Below are 14772 nucleotides of genomic sequence, written 5' to 3' on the forward strand. Positions count from 1 at the left end.
TGATATCTTGCAAGTTCTCCTCAGTGCTAAATATGTAAGAGATTACAAGAAGGATCCTTCATACAGCAATTGCCCAAATGGCAGTCATTTTGAATATCTGTTGGCAACGTATGCATAGGGCAGTGGAAGCATTTGGAAATGGTTTATTTGCTTTTTTATATATGTATTCCAAAACATCTTTTGGAGTGGAGATTGCCAATACATATCTAGAAAGTATATTCAATTCATCAAACAAATCAGTTGCATGAATGTCAGTCAGTTCACCATTGGAGAGCACTTTTTCAAGTTCAGAACACTTTTGTTGGAGGACTTCAGGTGCAGTTTCTTGGCATTTTGGAATACTATACATGATCTCAAATATCCTCCTTTGTTCTCTGAGCTGCAAGAGCCGTTCATCGACTGACTGAATTGCAACATCAAGGACTTTGAAGAAAAAATGTACTTTGAATTGTTGTTTTGGATCTGTGATAGGGGCATCTCGTGATTCATAATCAAAACATATCTTTTTACTGTGAGACTTTATAGACTCAGCTGGGAAATTGGCACCAATATTAAGTTCCCCCTGCCATTTTCTGTGCATTTTTCAGGACATTTTCAAATTTATCATCAGAACAGTAGTTTTGAAGGAATAATTTTGCAGCCTCAGTTGTGTTATAGCTCCAGAAATGTCTATACCAACCCTGTATAGTATATTGCTTGTTAGATTTATTTCTAATAGAATATCATGACATTAACACCAAACCACACATAAATTTGAAATAGCAGATATTGTTTGTGATTCCTGATCCTTCTGCAATTGTTTTGATGCGAGAAGCTCCTTGTGAAGGGGTTTATAGAACACTGCCCCTCACTCTTAAGAATAGTCCCTCAGAAGGCCTGAGCCATCTTAAGAATACTAGTCCTGCCCTGGGAGGAAGTGAGCTGGGAAGGGTGGTCGGAACCAGGAAGTATAAAGGACAGGGCTAGACTGAGGTTAGGTTGGCCCAGGGCAGTGGCGTAGCCACAGGTGGGCCTGGATGGGCCAGGGCCCACCCACTTAGGGCTCAGGCTCACCCAACAGTAGCACACGTTTGGTGGTAGCTGGTGAGGATCCCAAGCTCAGCCAGCTGAAGACTTCCCCTTGATGGTAACGAAAACTGTACTCTCCACGATACCGGCACCTGCTCATGTTCAGTTTTCTGCACATGCCTGCTGCAGACTGAAAAGGTAGAAATTAGCGTTTTCTCACCTGCTGAGATATTTTTTTGGTGGTGGGGGCGGGGGGGGGGGGGGGGGGAGGGAGGGGAAGAGAGCACTTGGTGCCCACCCACTTCTTTCCTAGGCCCACCCAAAATCTGTAGTCTGGCTATGCCCCTGGCCCAGGGAAGGAAGAATCGAAGCCCCAGCATATTCCACTATAACAGATGTTTAATTCTTGTGACCTGGCTAATGTAAGCCACTTTTGCTTCTTAATTGAGACTTCTAAGCCTTGCTTTGAGGTCTGGCAAGAGCCAGACCTGGGACTCAGAAAAGAACTGAGAACTTACAGGCTGTGTTTAGGGGTGGCATCCCCAGCAGCTACAGACTGTGTTTTGGGCCCATCCCATCCCCTTTATCATTTTCATCAAACTTCTCTGTACCTTTTCTAATTGCACTATATCTTTTTTGAGATGCGGCAACCAGAATTGAACACAATGTTCGAGGTGCGGTCGCATCATGGAGCGATACAAGGCATTATAATATCCTCATTTTTGTTTTCCATTCCTTTCCTAATAATACTTAACATTCTATTTGCTTTCTTAGCCACAGCAGCACACTGAGCAGAAGGTTTCAATGTATCAACAACGACAACACCTAGATCCCTTTCTTGGTCTGTGACTCCTAACTTGGAACCTTGTATGACATAGCTATAATTCAGGTTCCTGTTTCCCACATGCATCACTTTGCACTTGCTCACATTAAACATCATCTGCCATTTAGACTCCCAGTCTCGTAAGGTCCTCTTGTAATTGTTCACTTTTTCAAAAAGTGCAAAGTCTCTGCTTGCCCCGGGAATGGTAGTATGAAATTGTTGCTACTAATTGAGTTTCTGCCAGGTTCTTGTGACCTGGATTGGCTACTGCTGGAAGCAGGATACTGGGCTAGATGGACCATTGGTCTGACCCAGTATGGCTATTCTTATGTTCTTATGTAAAAGAAAAATAACTTTAAAAAAGGATTCTTACTGTAAAGTTATGCAAATGTACAGGGCTTTCCTACTTAGGGAGTTTTTCAAAGATATAACAAATATTCAGTGGAACACTGCAACTTCCTGGCATTTCATTTATTTCACCATTTGTAATTCTGAATGGCTGTTTTCTAAATTTGAACTGAAGAGTTCAGCTATCTTTTCATCATCCCCTCAGGGAACAAACCAGAGTTGTTTTTGGGAGTGGACAAAATGAAGGGGAGGGAAGGAAATGGCTCCATGGATCATATCAAACATACTCTATTCAAAGGGAAGTGTGCCCTAAATTCTTTCAAATTACTCTACACTTAAGTGTATTTTCAACAAGGTTTAATCTCTTTTTTACAAATTATTCTTCACATCAGGGGCGTAGCTACAGGGGGGCACGGGGGCCTGGGCCTCCGCAAATTTTGTCCGGGCCCCCGCCAGCTGAAGCCTTCTTCAGCGTCGCTCTCTGGCGCAGCCGTGTTCGTTGCCTGCCCCCTACTCTTCTTTCTTCTTGCTCCTCCTGTGCACGCTGACGCTCAGCGTCAGCGTGCACAGGAAGAGCAAGAAGAAAGAAGAGCAGGGGGCAGGCAGAGAACGTGGTTGTGCCGGAGACCGGTGCTGAAGAAGGCCTCGGCTGGTAGGGGTTGGGGACCCCTGCCAGCAAAGGTATTTGATTGTGAGGGGAAGCGGCAAGGAGGCAAGGCGAGGCAGTGGGGGGGGGGGGCATGGCAGTGGGGGGGGGCAGCAGGGCGGTACTCAAAATGTGCCTCCAACCTCGGGCTCTGGCCCCCTCCCACCGTGAGGTTTTGCTACGCCCCTGCTTCACATAATCCGTAGCATGCTTCTGCTGATTCATTTAAACTTTGTCTGGATTAGAAATTAAAACAAACATTGTTGAAAGAACAGTGAAGGAGCTCAGTTTACAAAGACATTCTCAATTTGACTTCTGGCAGCTATTTGGATTGCAATTCAACTCTTACACAAGGCTGTTTTGTTTTTCCCACAGAAATCTTTCCAGAAACAAGTTATCAAGTTTATCGAAGAAGCCTTTTCGTCACCTCAACTTGTCTCATCTGTAAGTCATGACTTTCAAAGCTGGTTTATGGTACAAGGAGGGATTTTGTTAGAGGTGGTAATAATGACAGCGTATGCAGGTGGCATTAAGATTGCAAGTAGCCACATCAGGGTATTTCTAGATATTTTTTCATTGGTGCACTTTGTAGAAATGTTTTGTCATAGGCACATGACAATTTCATTATATAAACCTATGTGGTACTTTTGTGATACATAGCCATATATTAAAAAAAAAAAAAATTCTCAGGAGCCTTTACTGCAAATTCACATTGTCTGCCCTTAATATCCAGTTGTTTGTACAACAATCCCAAATATTGCAAAAGAGGGCTTACCGATCATGAATGAAAGATACCTTCGTATGCATTTCTTGAAAAACAAAGAATGCTTACAGATGGGAAGAAATTTCCTAGCCCAACCCACACCCAAAAAGAAGTCCAAAGATAGCCCAGGCTATCCAACAATCTATCTGAGGAGTGGAGGAGGGGTGATCCCATCCATGCAAGCACGCTTGCTTGCTCACTCGCTCGCTCTGCCTTCTCTTCCCACGTCGCTGCGCTCTGCTCTGCTGTGCCTCACACTTCCGATGCTCCTGTCCAGATCACACTAGCTTGATGATGAGTCACCTCCCATTGGTCAAATTTGCACCAAGCCTCATCCAGCTCCAAATTGACAGAGCCAATCAGTCAACTGGTGTGGGGTGGGCTGTGTAGCCACTGAACTGCCCCCAAACCATCCAGAAATTCACAACCCACGACTAGTGAAAATTTCCCATGTTCACCTAAAAAAGTCACCCAATCCCATGGGAAAACCGCAGAGTTGGCAACCCTGGAACATAATTAGCATCCTTAACGTGATGACATTATAAGTCTTATGTCTGCTCATTTGAAATACTGCAAACGAACAGAACATGCAACAATGTCCAAAATAGAAAGTAATTAAATAATTGAGTTCCACTCAACCACATCATTTAATCCCCAACCAGACGTAGTGCCTAACTGAAAAAATCCAATATTGCTCTCATTCAACAAGTGTTTACATTCTGCCCCCCCTCCCCCTCCCCCACACACACATACCCATGGAGGCTCCTGAATGTGCTCAATGATAAACTCTCAATTTGAGAAAAATTGTGATTCCATTTCAAAAAATGTTGAAACATTGGAGCTGTAATAGTGTGAGTGTGTAAACGGCTCCAGTGTTCTGTCAGACATGCCTTGATTTTCCAAATAGTGCGACCTACATAAAAGTTTTTGCAAGGATAAAAAAATAATATTTACTACATATGTAAAGACGTATATACTACAAGATCTCAAAGTATAAAGTTTCTTAGTGTAAGGATGACTCCACTCTGACAGAGATCAAGTTGTAGTACAAAAACTGCAGTTATCACATGGCATATGACCACCTTCCTCTGGACTATGAATCAATTGTGCGTTCGTTCGCACAATAGGGTTTTTAATATTAGGATCCCTAGTGAATGCTACACAAGGACCTGCTTGAAACACAGTCTGAGGCTGGAGTACATGCCAATGTTTATACAGGATCTTAGCTATTTGCGAAGATAAAAAACAGAGTAATGTAATACACAAATATATTTGCTAACAGTTGGTGGAAGTACTCTATAATGTGCTCTCTTTATGACACCTTTAGGATAACCTTGTCCTTTAAATGTGTTGCACAGCATTTTTGCTTGCTCTTGTATTGTTCAATTGACAAACAAACGTGTTGAATCCATACAAATTGAGTGGTTCATCATTGAGCCAGTTCAGGAGCCTCCATTGGGGTGGGGGAGGGGGTGATAGAATGCAAAGATTTGTTGAATGAGAGCAATATTGGATTTTTCATATAGGTTGTAACCAGGTACCTTTCTTGTGCAGCCAAGGATAGAACAATCTCCTCCAGCCACAGGCTCCCGGTACAATGAAGAAATAGATGTCCACCAGTAACTTCAATCTTAAGGACTTTTATTCCATGCAGGTGTCTAGTACACAGTTCCAACCGCAGCATTCACCTTCAATCTTAAGCACATATAAGCCACCTGAAAGTGTGTCGCCAATAGTCCCCTTTAAGCAGCAGGCTATCAGCATATACCAGGATTCAATACAGGCTTACAGTCAGCTCCAGTCTTGGCTCTTTATCCTGTGCACAATAAACGGTAGTTCAGTTCCCAAGACAAACAGTTCTTTCAGTTCATCATTACAGTTCAGTCACCATGCAGCAGTTTCTACCTTCTATCCTCTTTACCTTCAGGAGGGTTCAATACTTTAGGGACTCCCTCTACCCAAGGAATTTCAGCCTGCTTCAGTACTTTAGGGACCTCCCTGCCCAAGGGTTTTCAGCCTGCAAATACTTTAGGGACCTCCCTGCCCAAGGGTTTTCAGCCTGCAACTGCTTCTCTCCTTCTGCTTCTCTCTCCTGAACTGAACCGCTGGGACTCCTTCCCACCTGCCTAATCAATCCCTGGCTTCAGCTACCACAACCAATCATTCTCCTTCCATTAGCTTCCCCACACCCATACCAGCTGAGTTAAGCATTAGACTAATGAGACCAATGATGAGCTCCTGCACACAGGGTTTCCTAACTCTCTTTCCGCCTAGTGCCAGCCACTCTACACAACCTGCCAGCTTACACCCATGTCTTTCCCGATTGCAGCTAGGAGTCCAATCCGGGTTCTCATCTCACCCTCTGGCTCCTTGCCTGCAATGCCTTCTGGGACTTGTATTTCGGACTGAAACTGCCTTAACCCAACTATCCTGGATGTGACTTTATCACAAGGTGTTACCTCTGATTGGGGATTAAAAGATGTGGTTGAGTGGAACTCAATTACATAATGACTTTCTGTTTTGGACATTGTTGTATATTCTGGTTGTTTAGAATATTTCAAATGAACAGACACAATGCTTATGATGTCATCACGTTAATGACGCTAATTATGTTAGCTTTTGTGTGTTTCAGAAAACGCTTAAGAAGGTCTCTTCCATTCACGATCGGTAAGCCCTTTTACAATATTTGGGATTGTTATTACAAGCAACTAGATATTAAGGACAGATGATGTTAATCTGCAGTAAAGGCTCGTGAGGAAGATTGGAAATGGAGCAACTCGTCGAGCCGCATCTGGATCAGTCTGCTGAAGATTATTAAGCTGAACTATTTGAATTGATATATGAGAATTTAAGAAAGTTTTGTTGGGACAGTTAATGCACATATGGATACAAGTTGAACAAAGTCACACCACTATGGAAAACCTCTAGGATATGTGGTGAAATTCACTGTTATTAGCGAGTGAAACCAAATTAGTCTTAATGTTCGCATATTAAACCCATAGGCACTGGCAAGTGCCTTTTGGGCACAATAATTTACTGAGAGGTTCTCCTTTCTAAAACATAATGTCTGCACAATTAATGTATTAATTGTTTAACTAGCATTAAAAAAATTAATGCAATTAATACCAGGGGCTTACCTTAACTCCTTCTGTTGGCTGCCTCTCTGTGTATTCCAAGCCTCATTCTGGTGCTCCAATAGCCTCTCTTGGCATTCCAAGCTTTACTCTGGCTTACTGAGGATATTGAAAGGATGTTGGAAGGAGCATCTGCTGCCATCAGAGTTGATATTCCGCGTGCAGTTTTCAGCAGTCACAGGCCGCAATGTTTTGGCTCTGTCTCAAATTTGGTGCAGGAATGAGACTCCAAATTTGTCAAATAGGAGGTGGGGTGGGTGATGAGGTCATCAGATAATGACTGATTAACAGGCTGGTCTTTATGGACTGGAGCAAGGTTCTTTTGGCTGGTCGGACCCCCCTATTCCTCAGGTACCTCCATGGAGGATACACCCCCCGCTCCTCACAAGCTATTTTTGGGCTGGGTTTTGGAAGTGGGGTTGGGGTTGGATGGAAAAATCATTTACGATCTGGCAACCCCGCCATCCATGCTGCTGGCCCCCTTCAGAGCTGCTGCCATTACCGCTGATCCCCACTACAGAGCCCCCCACCACGAGAACTGTTGGTGCTGCTGACCCCCCCCCCCCCACCTCCCCAGAATTTCTGGTGTCACTGACCACTGCCCCCACCACCACCTCATTGCTGCTGGTGCTTCTGACCTCCTCCTCCCCAGAGCTGCTGGTGCCTCTGATCCTTTTCTTCCATGAGAGTTACTTGTTTCGCTGTCACCTCCCCCCAAGAGCTGTGGTATTGCTGGGACTGCCCTGAAAGGAGGTATCGCTACTTGGACCCCCTCAGAGCCTCTGATAAGGGTTGGAAAATCATCAGACATAAACAGCTGCACTGCTCACTTTCTCTCCCTCATTGAAATCTTATTGCAAAAGGAGGAGAAAATGAGTGGCTGCATATTGGGCTGCTTCCTCCTCCTGTGTCTGCCTGAAGCTGACTGCTCATGTGAACCACAGGGGCCTCCGTATAGCCCAACAGTTCATATGAGCAGTTGACTCCAGGGACGTAGCCAGACTTCGGGGGGGGGGAGGAGGGTCCAGAGCCCGAGGTGAGGGGGGGTCGAGAGGGTCATCGGCAGGGGGCCCAGGGCCAAATCTACGGGGGCCCAGGCCCCCGTGGCCCCACATAGCTACGCTACTGGTTGACTCTAAGTAGGCACAGAGGAAGGAAGCAGTCAGATATGCAGCTATTCACTCTTTCCACCTCATGCAGTATGATTTCAGCTGAAGAGAGGGAGAGAGAGTAAACAGTGTCGCTGCTGCCTGTGGCTGTGGATAACAGGGCACAAGGTAAGCTGATTGTGTGCCATGGGAATGGGAGATAGGCTGTGCAAAATGGGGGAGACTCCCATCCATCTCACCGTTTAGCGCCAGCTGATTTTTAGCATGTGCTAAAAACGCTAGTGCACCTTAGAAAAAGACCCCCCATATATGAAAGTTTATAGAATTGATTCTAGTTTCCTTAAAAAACAAACAAAAAAGCCCAATTCTTTCAGGCATGTGAAAGACAAACCACCTTATAATTGAAAGAGAAAAACGTCTAGATTTCGACCCAAATCGGGAGATAGACATTTATCTCACAAAAACGAATAAATCGGTATAATGGAAAGCCGATTTTGGACGTTTTCAACTGCACTCCATCGTGGAAGCGTACAAAGTTGACGGGGGGGTGTCGGAGGCGTGGCGAAGGTGGAACTGGGGCGTGGTTATCGGCCGAGGAGAGATGGGCGCCTTTCCCCGATAATGGAAAAAAAGTATGCGTTTGTTGCTAGAATTTAGGGCACTTTTCCTGGACCCTGTTTTTTCACGAATAAGGCCCCAAAAAGTGCCCTAAATGACCAGATTACCCCCAGAGGGAATCGGGGTTGACCTCCCCTGACTCCCCCAGTGGTCACTAACCCCCTCCCACCACAAAAAAATGATGTTTCACAACTTTTTATTTTCACCCTCAAATGTCATACCCACCTCCCTGGCAGCAGTATGCAGGTCCCTGGAGCAGTTGTTAGGGGGTGCAGTAGACTTCAGGCAGGTGGACCCAGGCCCACCCCCCCCTACCTGTTACAATTATGCTGCTTAATGCTTAGTCGTCCAACCCCCCCAAACCCACTGTACCCACATGTAGGTGCCCCCTTCACCCCTTAGGGCTATAGTAATGGTGTAGACTTGTGGGCAGTGGGTTTTGAGGGGGATTTGGGGGGCTCAACACACAAGGGAAGGGTGCTATGCACCTGGGAGCTCTTTTACCTTTTTTTTTTTTTTTGTAAAAGTGCCCCCTAGGGTGCCCGGTTGGTGTCCTGGCATGTGAGGGGGACCAGTGCACTACGAATCCTGGCCCCTCCCACGAACAAATGCCTTGGATTTATTCGTTTTTGAACTGGGCGCTTTCATTTTCCATTATCACTGAAAAACAAAAACGCCCAGCTCACAAATTGTCGAATAAAACATGGACGTCTATTTTTTTTCGAAAATACGGTTCGGTCCGCCCCTTCACGGACCCGTTCTCGGAGATAAACGCCCATGGAGATAGACGTTTTCATTCAATTATGCCCCTCAAAGTTATTTGTTGAACATTTAGGAACAATAAAAAATGTAAACAACTATGTGTACATGCTAAATTTATTTCAACACTTTTTTTCATTTGGATCATGCGATTATTCATACAGTTAACATTTTAATCATGATTAATTGTGCGACTAAACATTTTAATTGATGTACAGCCCTAATATATATATTGTGGCACCTGGGAGGTCGCTGTACATACAGTCAGAAAATTGGGCAAAACAGGGAAAATCCTCTGTTCAAGTTTAGGTACTTTTAGGCTTGGTCCCTTTAAAAGAGGTTGGACTACAATTCACAGGAGGCTATGCATTCTGAAGCCAGAAGGGCTGTGCTCAGAAATGGGGGAGGGGGGAAGCTGCTGACTCATCAGGCTTCCAGCTGGGCTAATTAGCAGTGCCATCCTGGAAGTGAAAGGGGAATTTAAAAGGAAGGTTTTTAGTTTTGAGGGAGACACCCAAGGGTAAGAGTAGCACTCCAGGGTTCTACAGCGGGCTCTCTAAGGTTAGAGGGCAGGGAAAGGCTAGGCTTGGCTAACTTAACCCTACCCTGTCAGGTCACAGCCCTGCCTGGAGTGAGGAAAAGAAACTCTTCCCAGTAAGGGGTGAAAACCAGGGTTGATAATTTTCTGTTGCCAAAGAGCCCCAGTCAGGAGATAGGCAAAGAGAGGACAGTGCTCCAGTAGGCAGTGCCGTAGCGAGGTGCCTGACACCCGGGGCAGGTCGCCGCTGTGCACCCCCCCCCCCCGGGTGCAGGGCACGGCGCCCCCCCCCCTCCGGAGCGCACCCCCCAAAATGCACCCTACCTTTCAGCGGGGGGCAGGCGGGAGGGCCGATCCACCCCCAGTGCACGTAACTGGGAGCTGCGTCGGCTCTGCTGCTTCCCTGCTTTCTCTGCCCCGGAACAGGAAGTAACCTGTTCCGGGGCAGAAAGAGCAGGGAACCAGCAAGCCGACACCCCCCCCAGCGCGTGCACCCGGGGCGGACCGCCCCACCGCCCCCCCTTCCTACGCCACTGCCAGTAGGTTACTGAAACAAAGATTCAGTGTCTGGGACAAGGGAGCAGTCCTTGAGGCTAGGAACCAGTCCAGCTGTTGGGACAAGCGAGTTCAAGCTGTAACAAGGACAAGGAACTAAGTGTTGGGGGTTTAAGTTCCACTTAACCCAGAGGAGCTCCATGAGTTAGGGTAAGTTACCAGACAGTCCATTGTGTTTACTCTCCTGAATGGTGTGATAAAGGAAGAGGGGTCTGATATATGGAAGACTGTGGGAACAAGGGCACAGAGAATACCATGGTGAGGACAGTGTAGTGAGGAAAGGGCTGGTGGAAAAGCCAAACCCTTGTAACTAATTTAAAGGGTGATAAGAAATGGTGTTTAGACCCTGAGTTTGTAAGGTAGCACCATAGGGGAAGAGTCAGTTAATAAGAAATACCCCATAGCTATTTGGATGGTTGAAAAGGAATGATATTATAAATGATATGGAGGGGCATTTTCGATAGAATGTCTAAATCAGAATAACTGTGGGGTGGTTATCTGTAGAGACCTACCATGCCAGGTCAAACAAATTTGTAAATATAAAGGTGTGTGTGGGGGGGGGGGGGGGGGGGGGGGAGGTCAATATCTTATTTTAGTTGTGGCTATTTTAGAACAGGTTTATACATTGGTAAATGTCTATGCCACAAATCAAGGCCAAAAGGCTTTCTTTTTGGATTTGATGGACACATTGAGATGTCATGCAGAAGGCCAATTGATAATGGATGGTGACTTTAATGTTACCCTAAACCCTCTGCTGGACAGTTTTGGGATTCTGAGAGCCCTAGGCAATTATGGAGAGAAGGGTGTGTTCAACTGAAAGATATACCAGTTCAATTCTCTTTGGTAGATCTGTGGAGAGAGCAGTAACATACTGGATGGCAGTAGATAAAAACCTGCACGGTCCATCCAGTCTGCCTTACAATATAAGCTCATTACATGTGGTATGAAGTGTTATATCATATGTATACCTTTTCTTGATTTATTTCAGGGTTTACAGAAGACAGGTGTGGGAAGCCTTTTCCTTCAATGGATTAAAGCTTTTTATAAGGCCTCTCAGGCTTGTCTTAAAATCAGTGTGGGGGGGGGGGGGTATTCGGAGTTTTTCATATAGGTAGAGGAACTGGACAGGGTTGTTCTCTCTTTCCCCATTTTATTTGTGGTGGCTATGGAACCCTTAGCTCAAAGACTTCAACAGCACCATGAAAATCTGGGTTTGAAAGTAGGGGGGAAGGATTTTAAGATCTCTTTATTTGCAGACAATGTCCTGCTAACTTTTGTCAAACCTCAGGAATCTTTTGCACCACTTCTTCATGAATTGCAAATATATGGCAAAATTTGGGGTTTTAAAATCAGTATTTAAAAATCTGAGGTCCATAATGTGACAGTCCTTCCTCATGAAGCTCTGGAATTCCGACGACTGTTTTCCTTCAGATGGGCTAAATCCTATATTGGATATCTGGGAGTTAGTATCATGCTTGTTTTTCAGAAATTAAATGATTTTAATTATACACCTCTGATTCAGGAAACAATTAGAGAACTCTGTAGAGGGAAAGGTATTTTTTTGGTCATGGTTAGGGAGGCTGAATGCTATAAAAATGATCGTTTTGCCTAGATGTTTATACTTATTCCAAACTCTTCCAACAGATATTCTAGTCTCTGTAGTCAAAAAGTGACATGTTAGTATTTGAATTTTTGGTTGGGAAAGAGGCCATGGGTTGCACAGTCTTCTCTTCAGCTTCCTCGGTTGTTGATTAGCCCGGAAGTCCCTAATTTCAAAGCCTATTATCAAGTGACCCAGTTGAGAGCTCTTAAAGAATAGAGCAGTCCTAAATTAAACTGTGGAGCAGGCCTAAATTAAACTGTGGGTCAGTCTTGAGCAGGCATCAGAAGAACCTCAGAAGGAGCTCTCTGTACTACTCTGGAGACCTCCACTTCATAAACATACCCCGTCTAATCCCTTTTTGAGGAATACTCTCCGTATCTGGTCTGTGGCAAGAAGTAAATTATTTAAAAACAGGTTCTACTTAAGGGCACATATATATGGGACCAAATGGAATTTCCTATGGGAAGCCTAGATGTCCAATTTTGGAATTGGAAAGATAAGGGATTTAAGGTATTGGGACAGCTTGTTGAGTACAATAAGATTTATGATTATGGGATTAGGGAAGAGGACTAGTTTCAATTCCCCCCCGCCGATCCAGGAATGGCTCCTGGCCAGTTAAATAGAATTTAAGCACTGAACTGTGGATATTTAAGCAGGATATAATCAGTTATCTCCTGCTGAATATCCTGGTTAGTGGCTAGCCACTAACCAGCTATGTCACAGATGTTCAGTGCCAAACTGGCTAATAAGTAGTCAAAATAGGCCACTTAAATAGCAGGTCTATCCTTGACTGCTAAAAGGTCACCAGTTAGCACTGAATATATCCAGGTTTAATGCCAATGGTGGACAGCAAATGTGCTGCACTGCCCACCACCAGCTGAGTATCGGGCACACTATCTTCAAATGTGCTCTTTTATGAAGCGAAGGGTGCTAAAAGATATTGGGGCTGAGGACTCTGATTTGGAGAACTTGATCTATAGAGGGCCCCACAAGGGGTTTATTTCTCAAGCTTATTTGTTACTAGTCAAATCTATTACTTGTATATAGTGGTTTTGAGAGGCTTGGGAAAGGGACCTGGGCATACAGATAAGTTCTGAGGTACAGCAGGAGACTATCAAGGGTACGTGACTCGCTTGTTTACTCTTTCCAAAAATACTAAGACAAGGGGGCACGCAAAGAAGCTACTAAGTAGTAAAGTTAAAATGAATCGGAGAAAATATTTCTTCACTCAATGAGTAATTAAACTTTGGAATTCATTGCCAGAGAATGTGGTAAAAGCAGTAGCTTAGCAGGTTTTAAAAAGGTTTGGATAATTTCCTAAAAGAAAATCCATAAGCCATTATTCAAATGGACTTGGGAAAATCCACTGCATATTTCAGGATAAGCAGCATAAAATCTGTTTTACTGTTCTGGTATCTTGCCAGGTACTTGAGACCTGAATTGGCCACTGTTGAAACAGGATACCGGGCTTGATGGGCCTTCGGTCTGTCGCAGTATGGCAATGCTTATATTCTTGTGTTCCAATGGGTGAGTTTACCCATATTTGGTGGCAGTGTGCCAAAGTTCAATTATTCTGGAACAAAGTGCAAACTCTGTTGCATTCCATTTTGCACCAAGACATTCTGCTTTCGTTGAGCAGTTGCTTGTTGAGTTGGACCGGAACTGAAGCTATGGCTCAGAACTTTTCTGTTTGTAGAGGAGTGATTATAGCAGCTCGCATGATGATTGCAAAAGAATGAAAGTGCACTGAACAACCTAATATGGACCTATTTACCAGACTTTTGAATACTATTTGGCTGATGTCTAAACTGAATGCTAAACTGCACAATCGAGAAAAAAGGTTTGATGATGATCGGAAGTTGTACCGGGCTGGGCTTGGAGGGACCTATGACACGAGAAGACTGCCCCATTAGTACAGTAATTCACCATTTGCAACTTAAAGTTCTGAAGTTTTATTCTGTTAGGCTGATTTTATAATGTCTCTTTTATTTCACAAAAGTTCACCTGTAGTATTAGATGGGGGTGGGGAAGAGATAAGTGAGGGTATACAACAATTGAAGTTAAGCTGACTGATTGTTGTTTGACAGATTTCTATGTTATTTTTTCTTAATAAAGCCTTTTCTGCAGAAATAAATTGCAGACAATCCAAAAATACAGCATCTCGGCTGATCTACTCTACTTATAAATATGATAGAATCATGCCCATATTAATAGATCTTCACTGATAGAGGTCTGAATTTAATTTTAATTATGTACCATGGTATTTAGCATAAAACATGGAAGCGTTCCAGCATATATGTTTGACCCAGAGGTATAGGATTAGTGTACTGCGCAAAACCATGATGTTACATTTATTTATTTAATACACTTATAACCCGCCTATCCAACCATCTAGGCGATGCACAATAAAACACTCAAAAAGTACAAACAGTACAAAAAAAACAACAACATACAAGCAGCAAAGACCCAGAAAACCTCAAAACCCACCCATCAACCAAACGCCTTACAAAACAACCAGGTTTTTAACTGCTTCTTGAATTGGGATATAGATACAAGTTGACACATAGCCAAAGGTAAAGAATTCCACAAACGGGGGCCAGCAACAACAAAAACCCAGCTATGAATTTCTTCCAAATGCACCTGAAGAAATGACAGAATAACTAGCAAATTCAGGTCTTGAGACTGCAATGCTCTAGGAAGACAAATTGCAAACAATGCACTAAAGCCAAGGGAGCAATACCCTGACGCGCCTGAAACACCAATAACAAAAGTTTAAACTTAATATGCTCCACTACAGGTAACCAATGGAATATCTTTAATTGAGGTATAATATGCACCTCCCGGCTCAAACCCAAAAGAACCTGTGCT

General features: G+C 44.2%; 1 protein-coding gene across 1 annotated transcript in view; it reads left to right on the forward strand.

Moving 5' to 3' along the window:
• The window catches only part of NTRK2 (neurotrophic receptor tyrosine kinase 2), a 498274-nt gene that overhangs the window by 37606 nt on the left and 445896 nt on the right, over window positions 1–14772 (forward strand). The window contains exon 5 of the mRNA XM_030193669.1: window positions 3201–3269. Coding sequence (XP_030049529.1) covers window positions 3201–3269 — 69 coding nt within the window. The remainder of the gene's footprint in view (window positions 1–3200; window positions 3270–14772) is intronic.

The sequence above is a fragment of the Microcaecilia unicolor genome, chromosome 2, assembly GCF_901765095.1.
Source record: "Microcaecilia unicolor chromosome 2, aMicUni1.1, whole genome shotgun sequence".
NCBI lineage: Eukaryota > Metazoa > Chordata > Amphibia > Gymnophiona > Siphonopidae > Microcaecilia > Microcaecilia unicolor.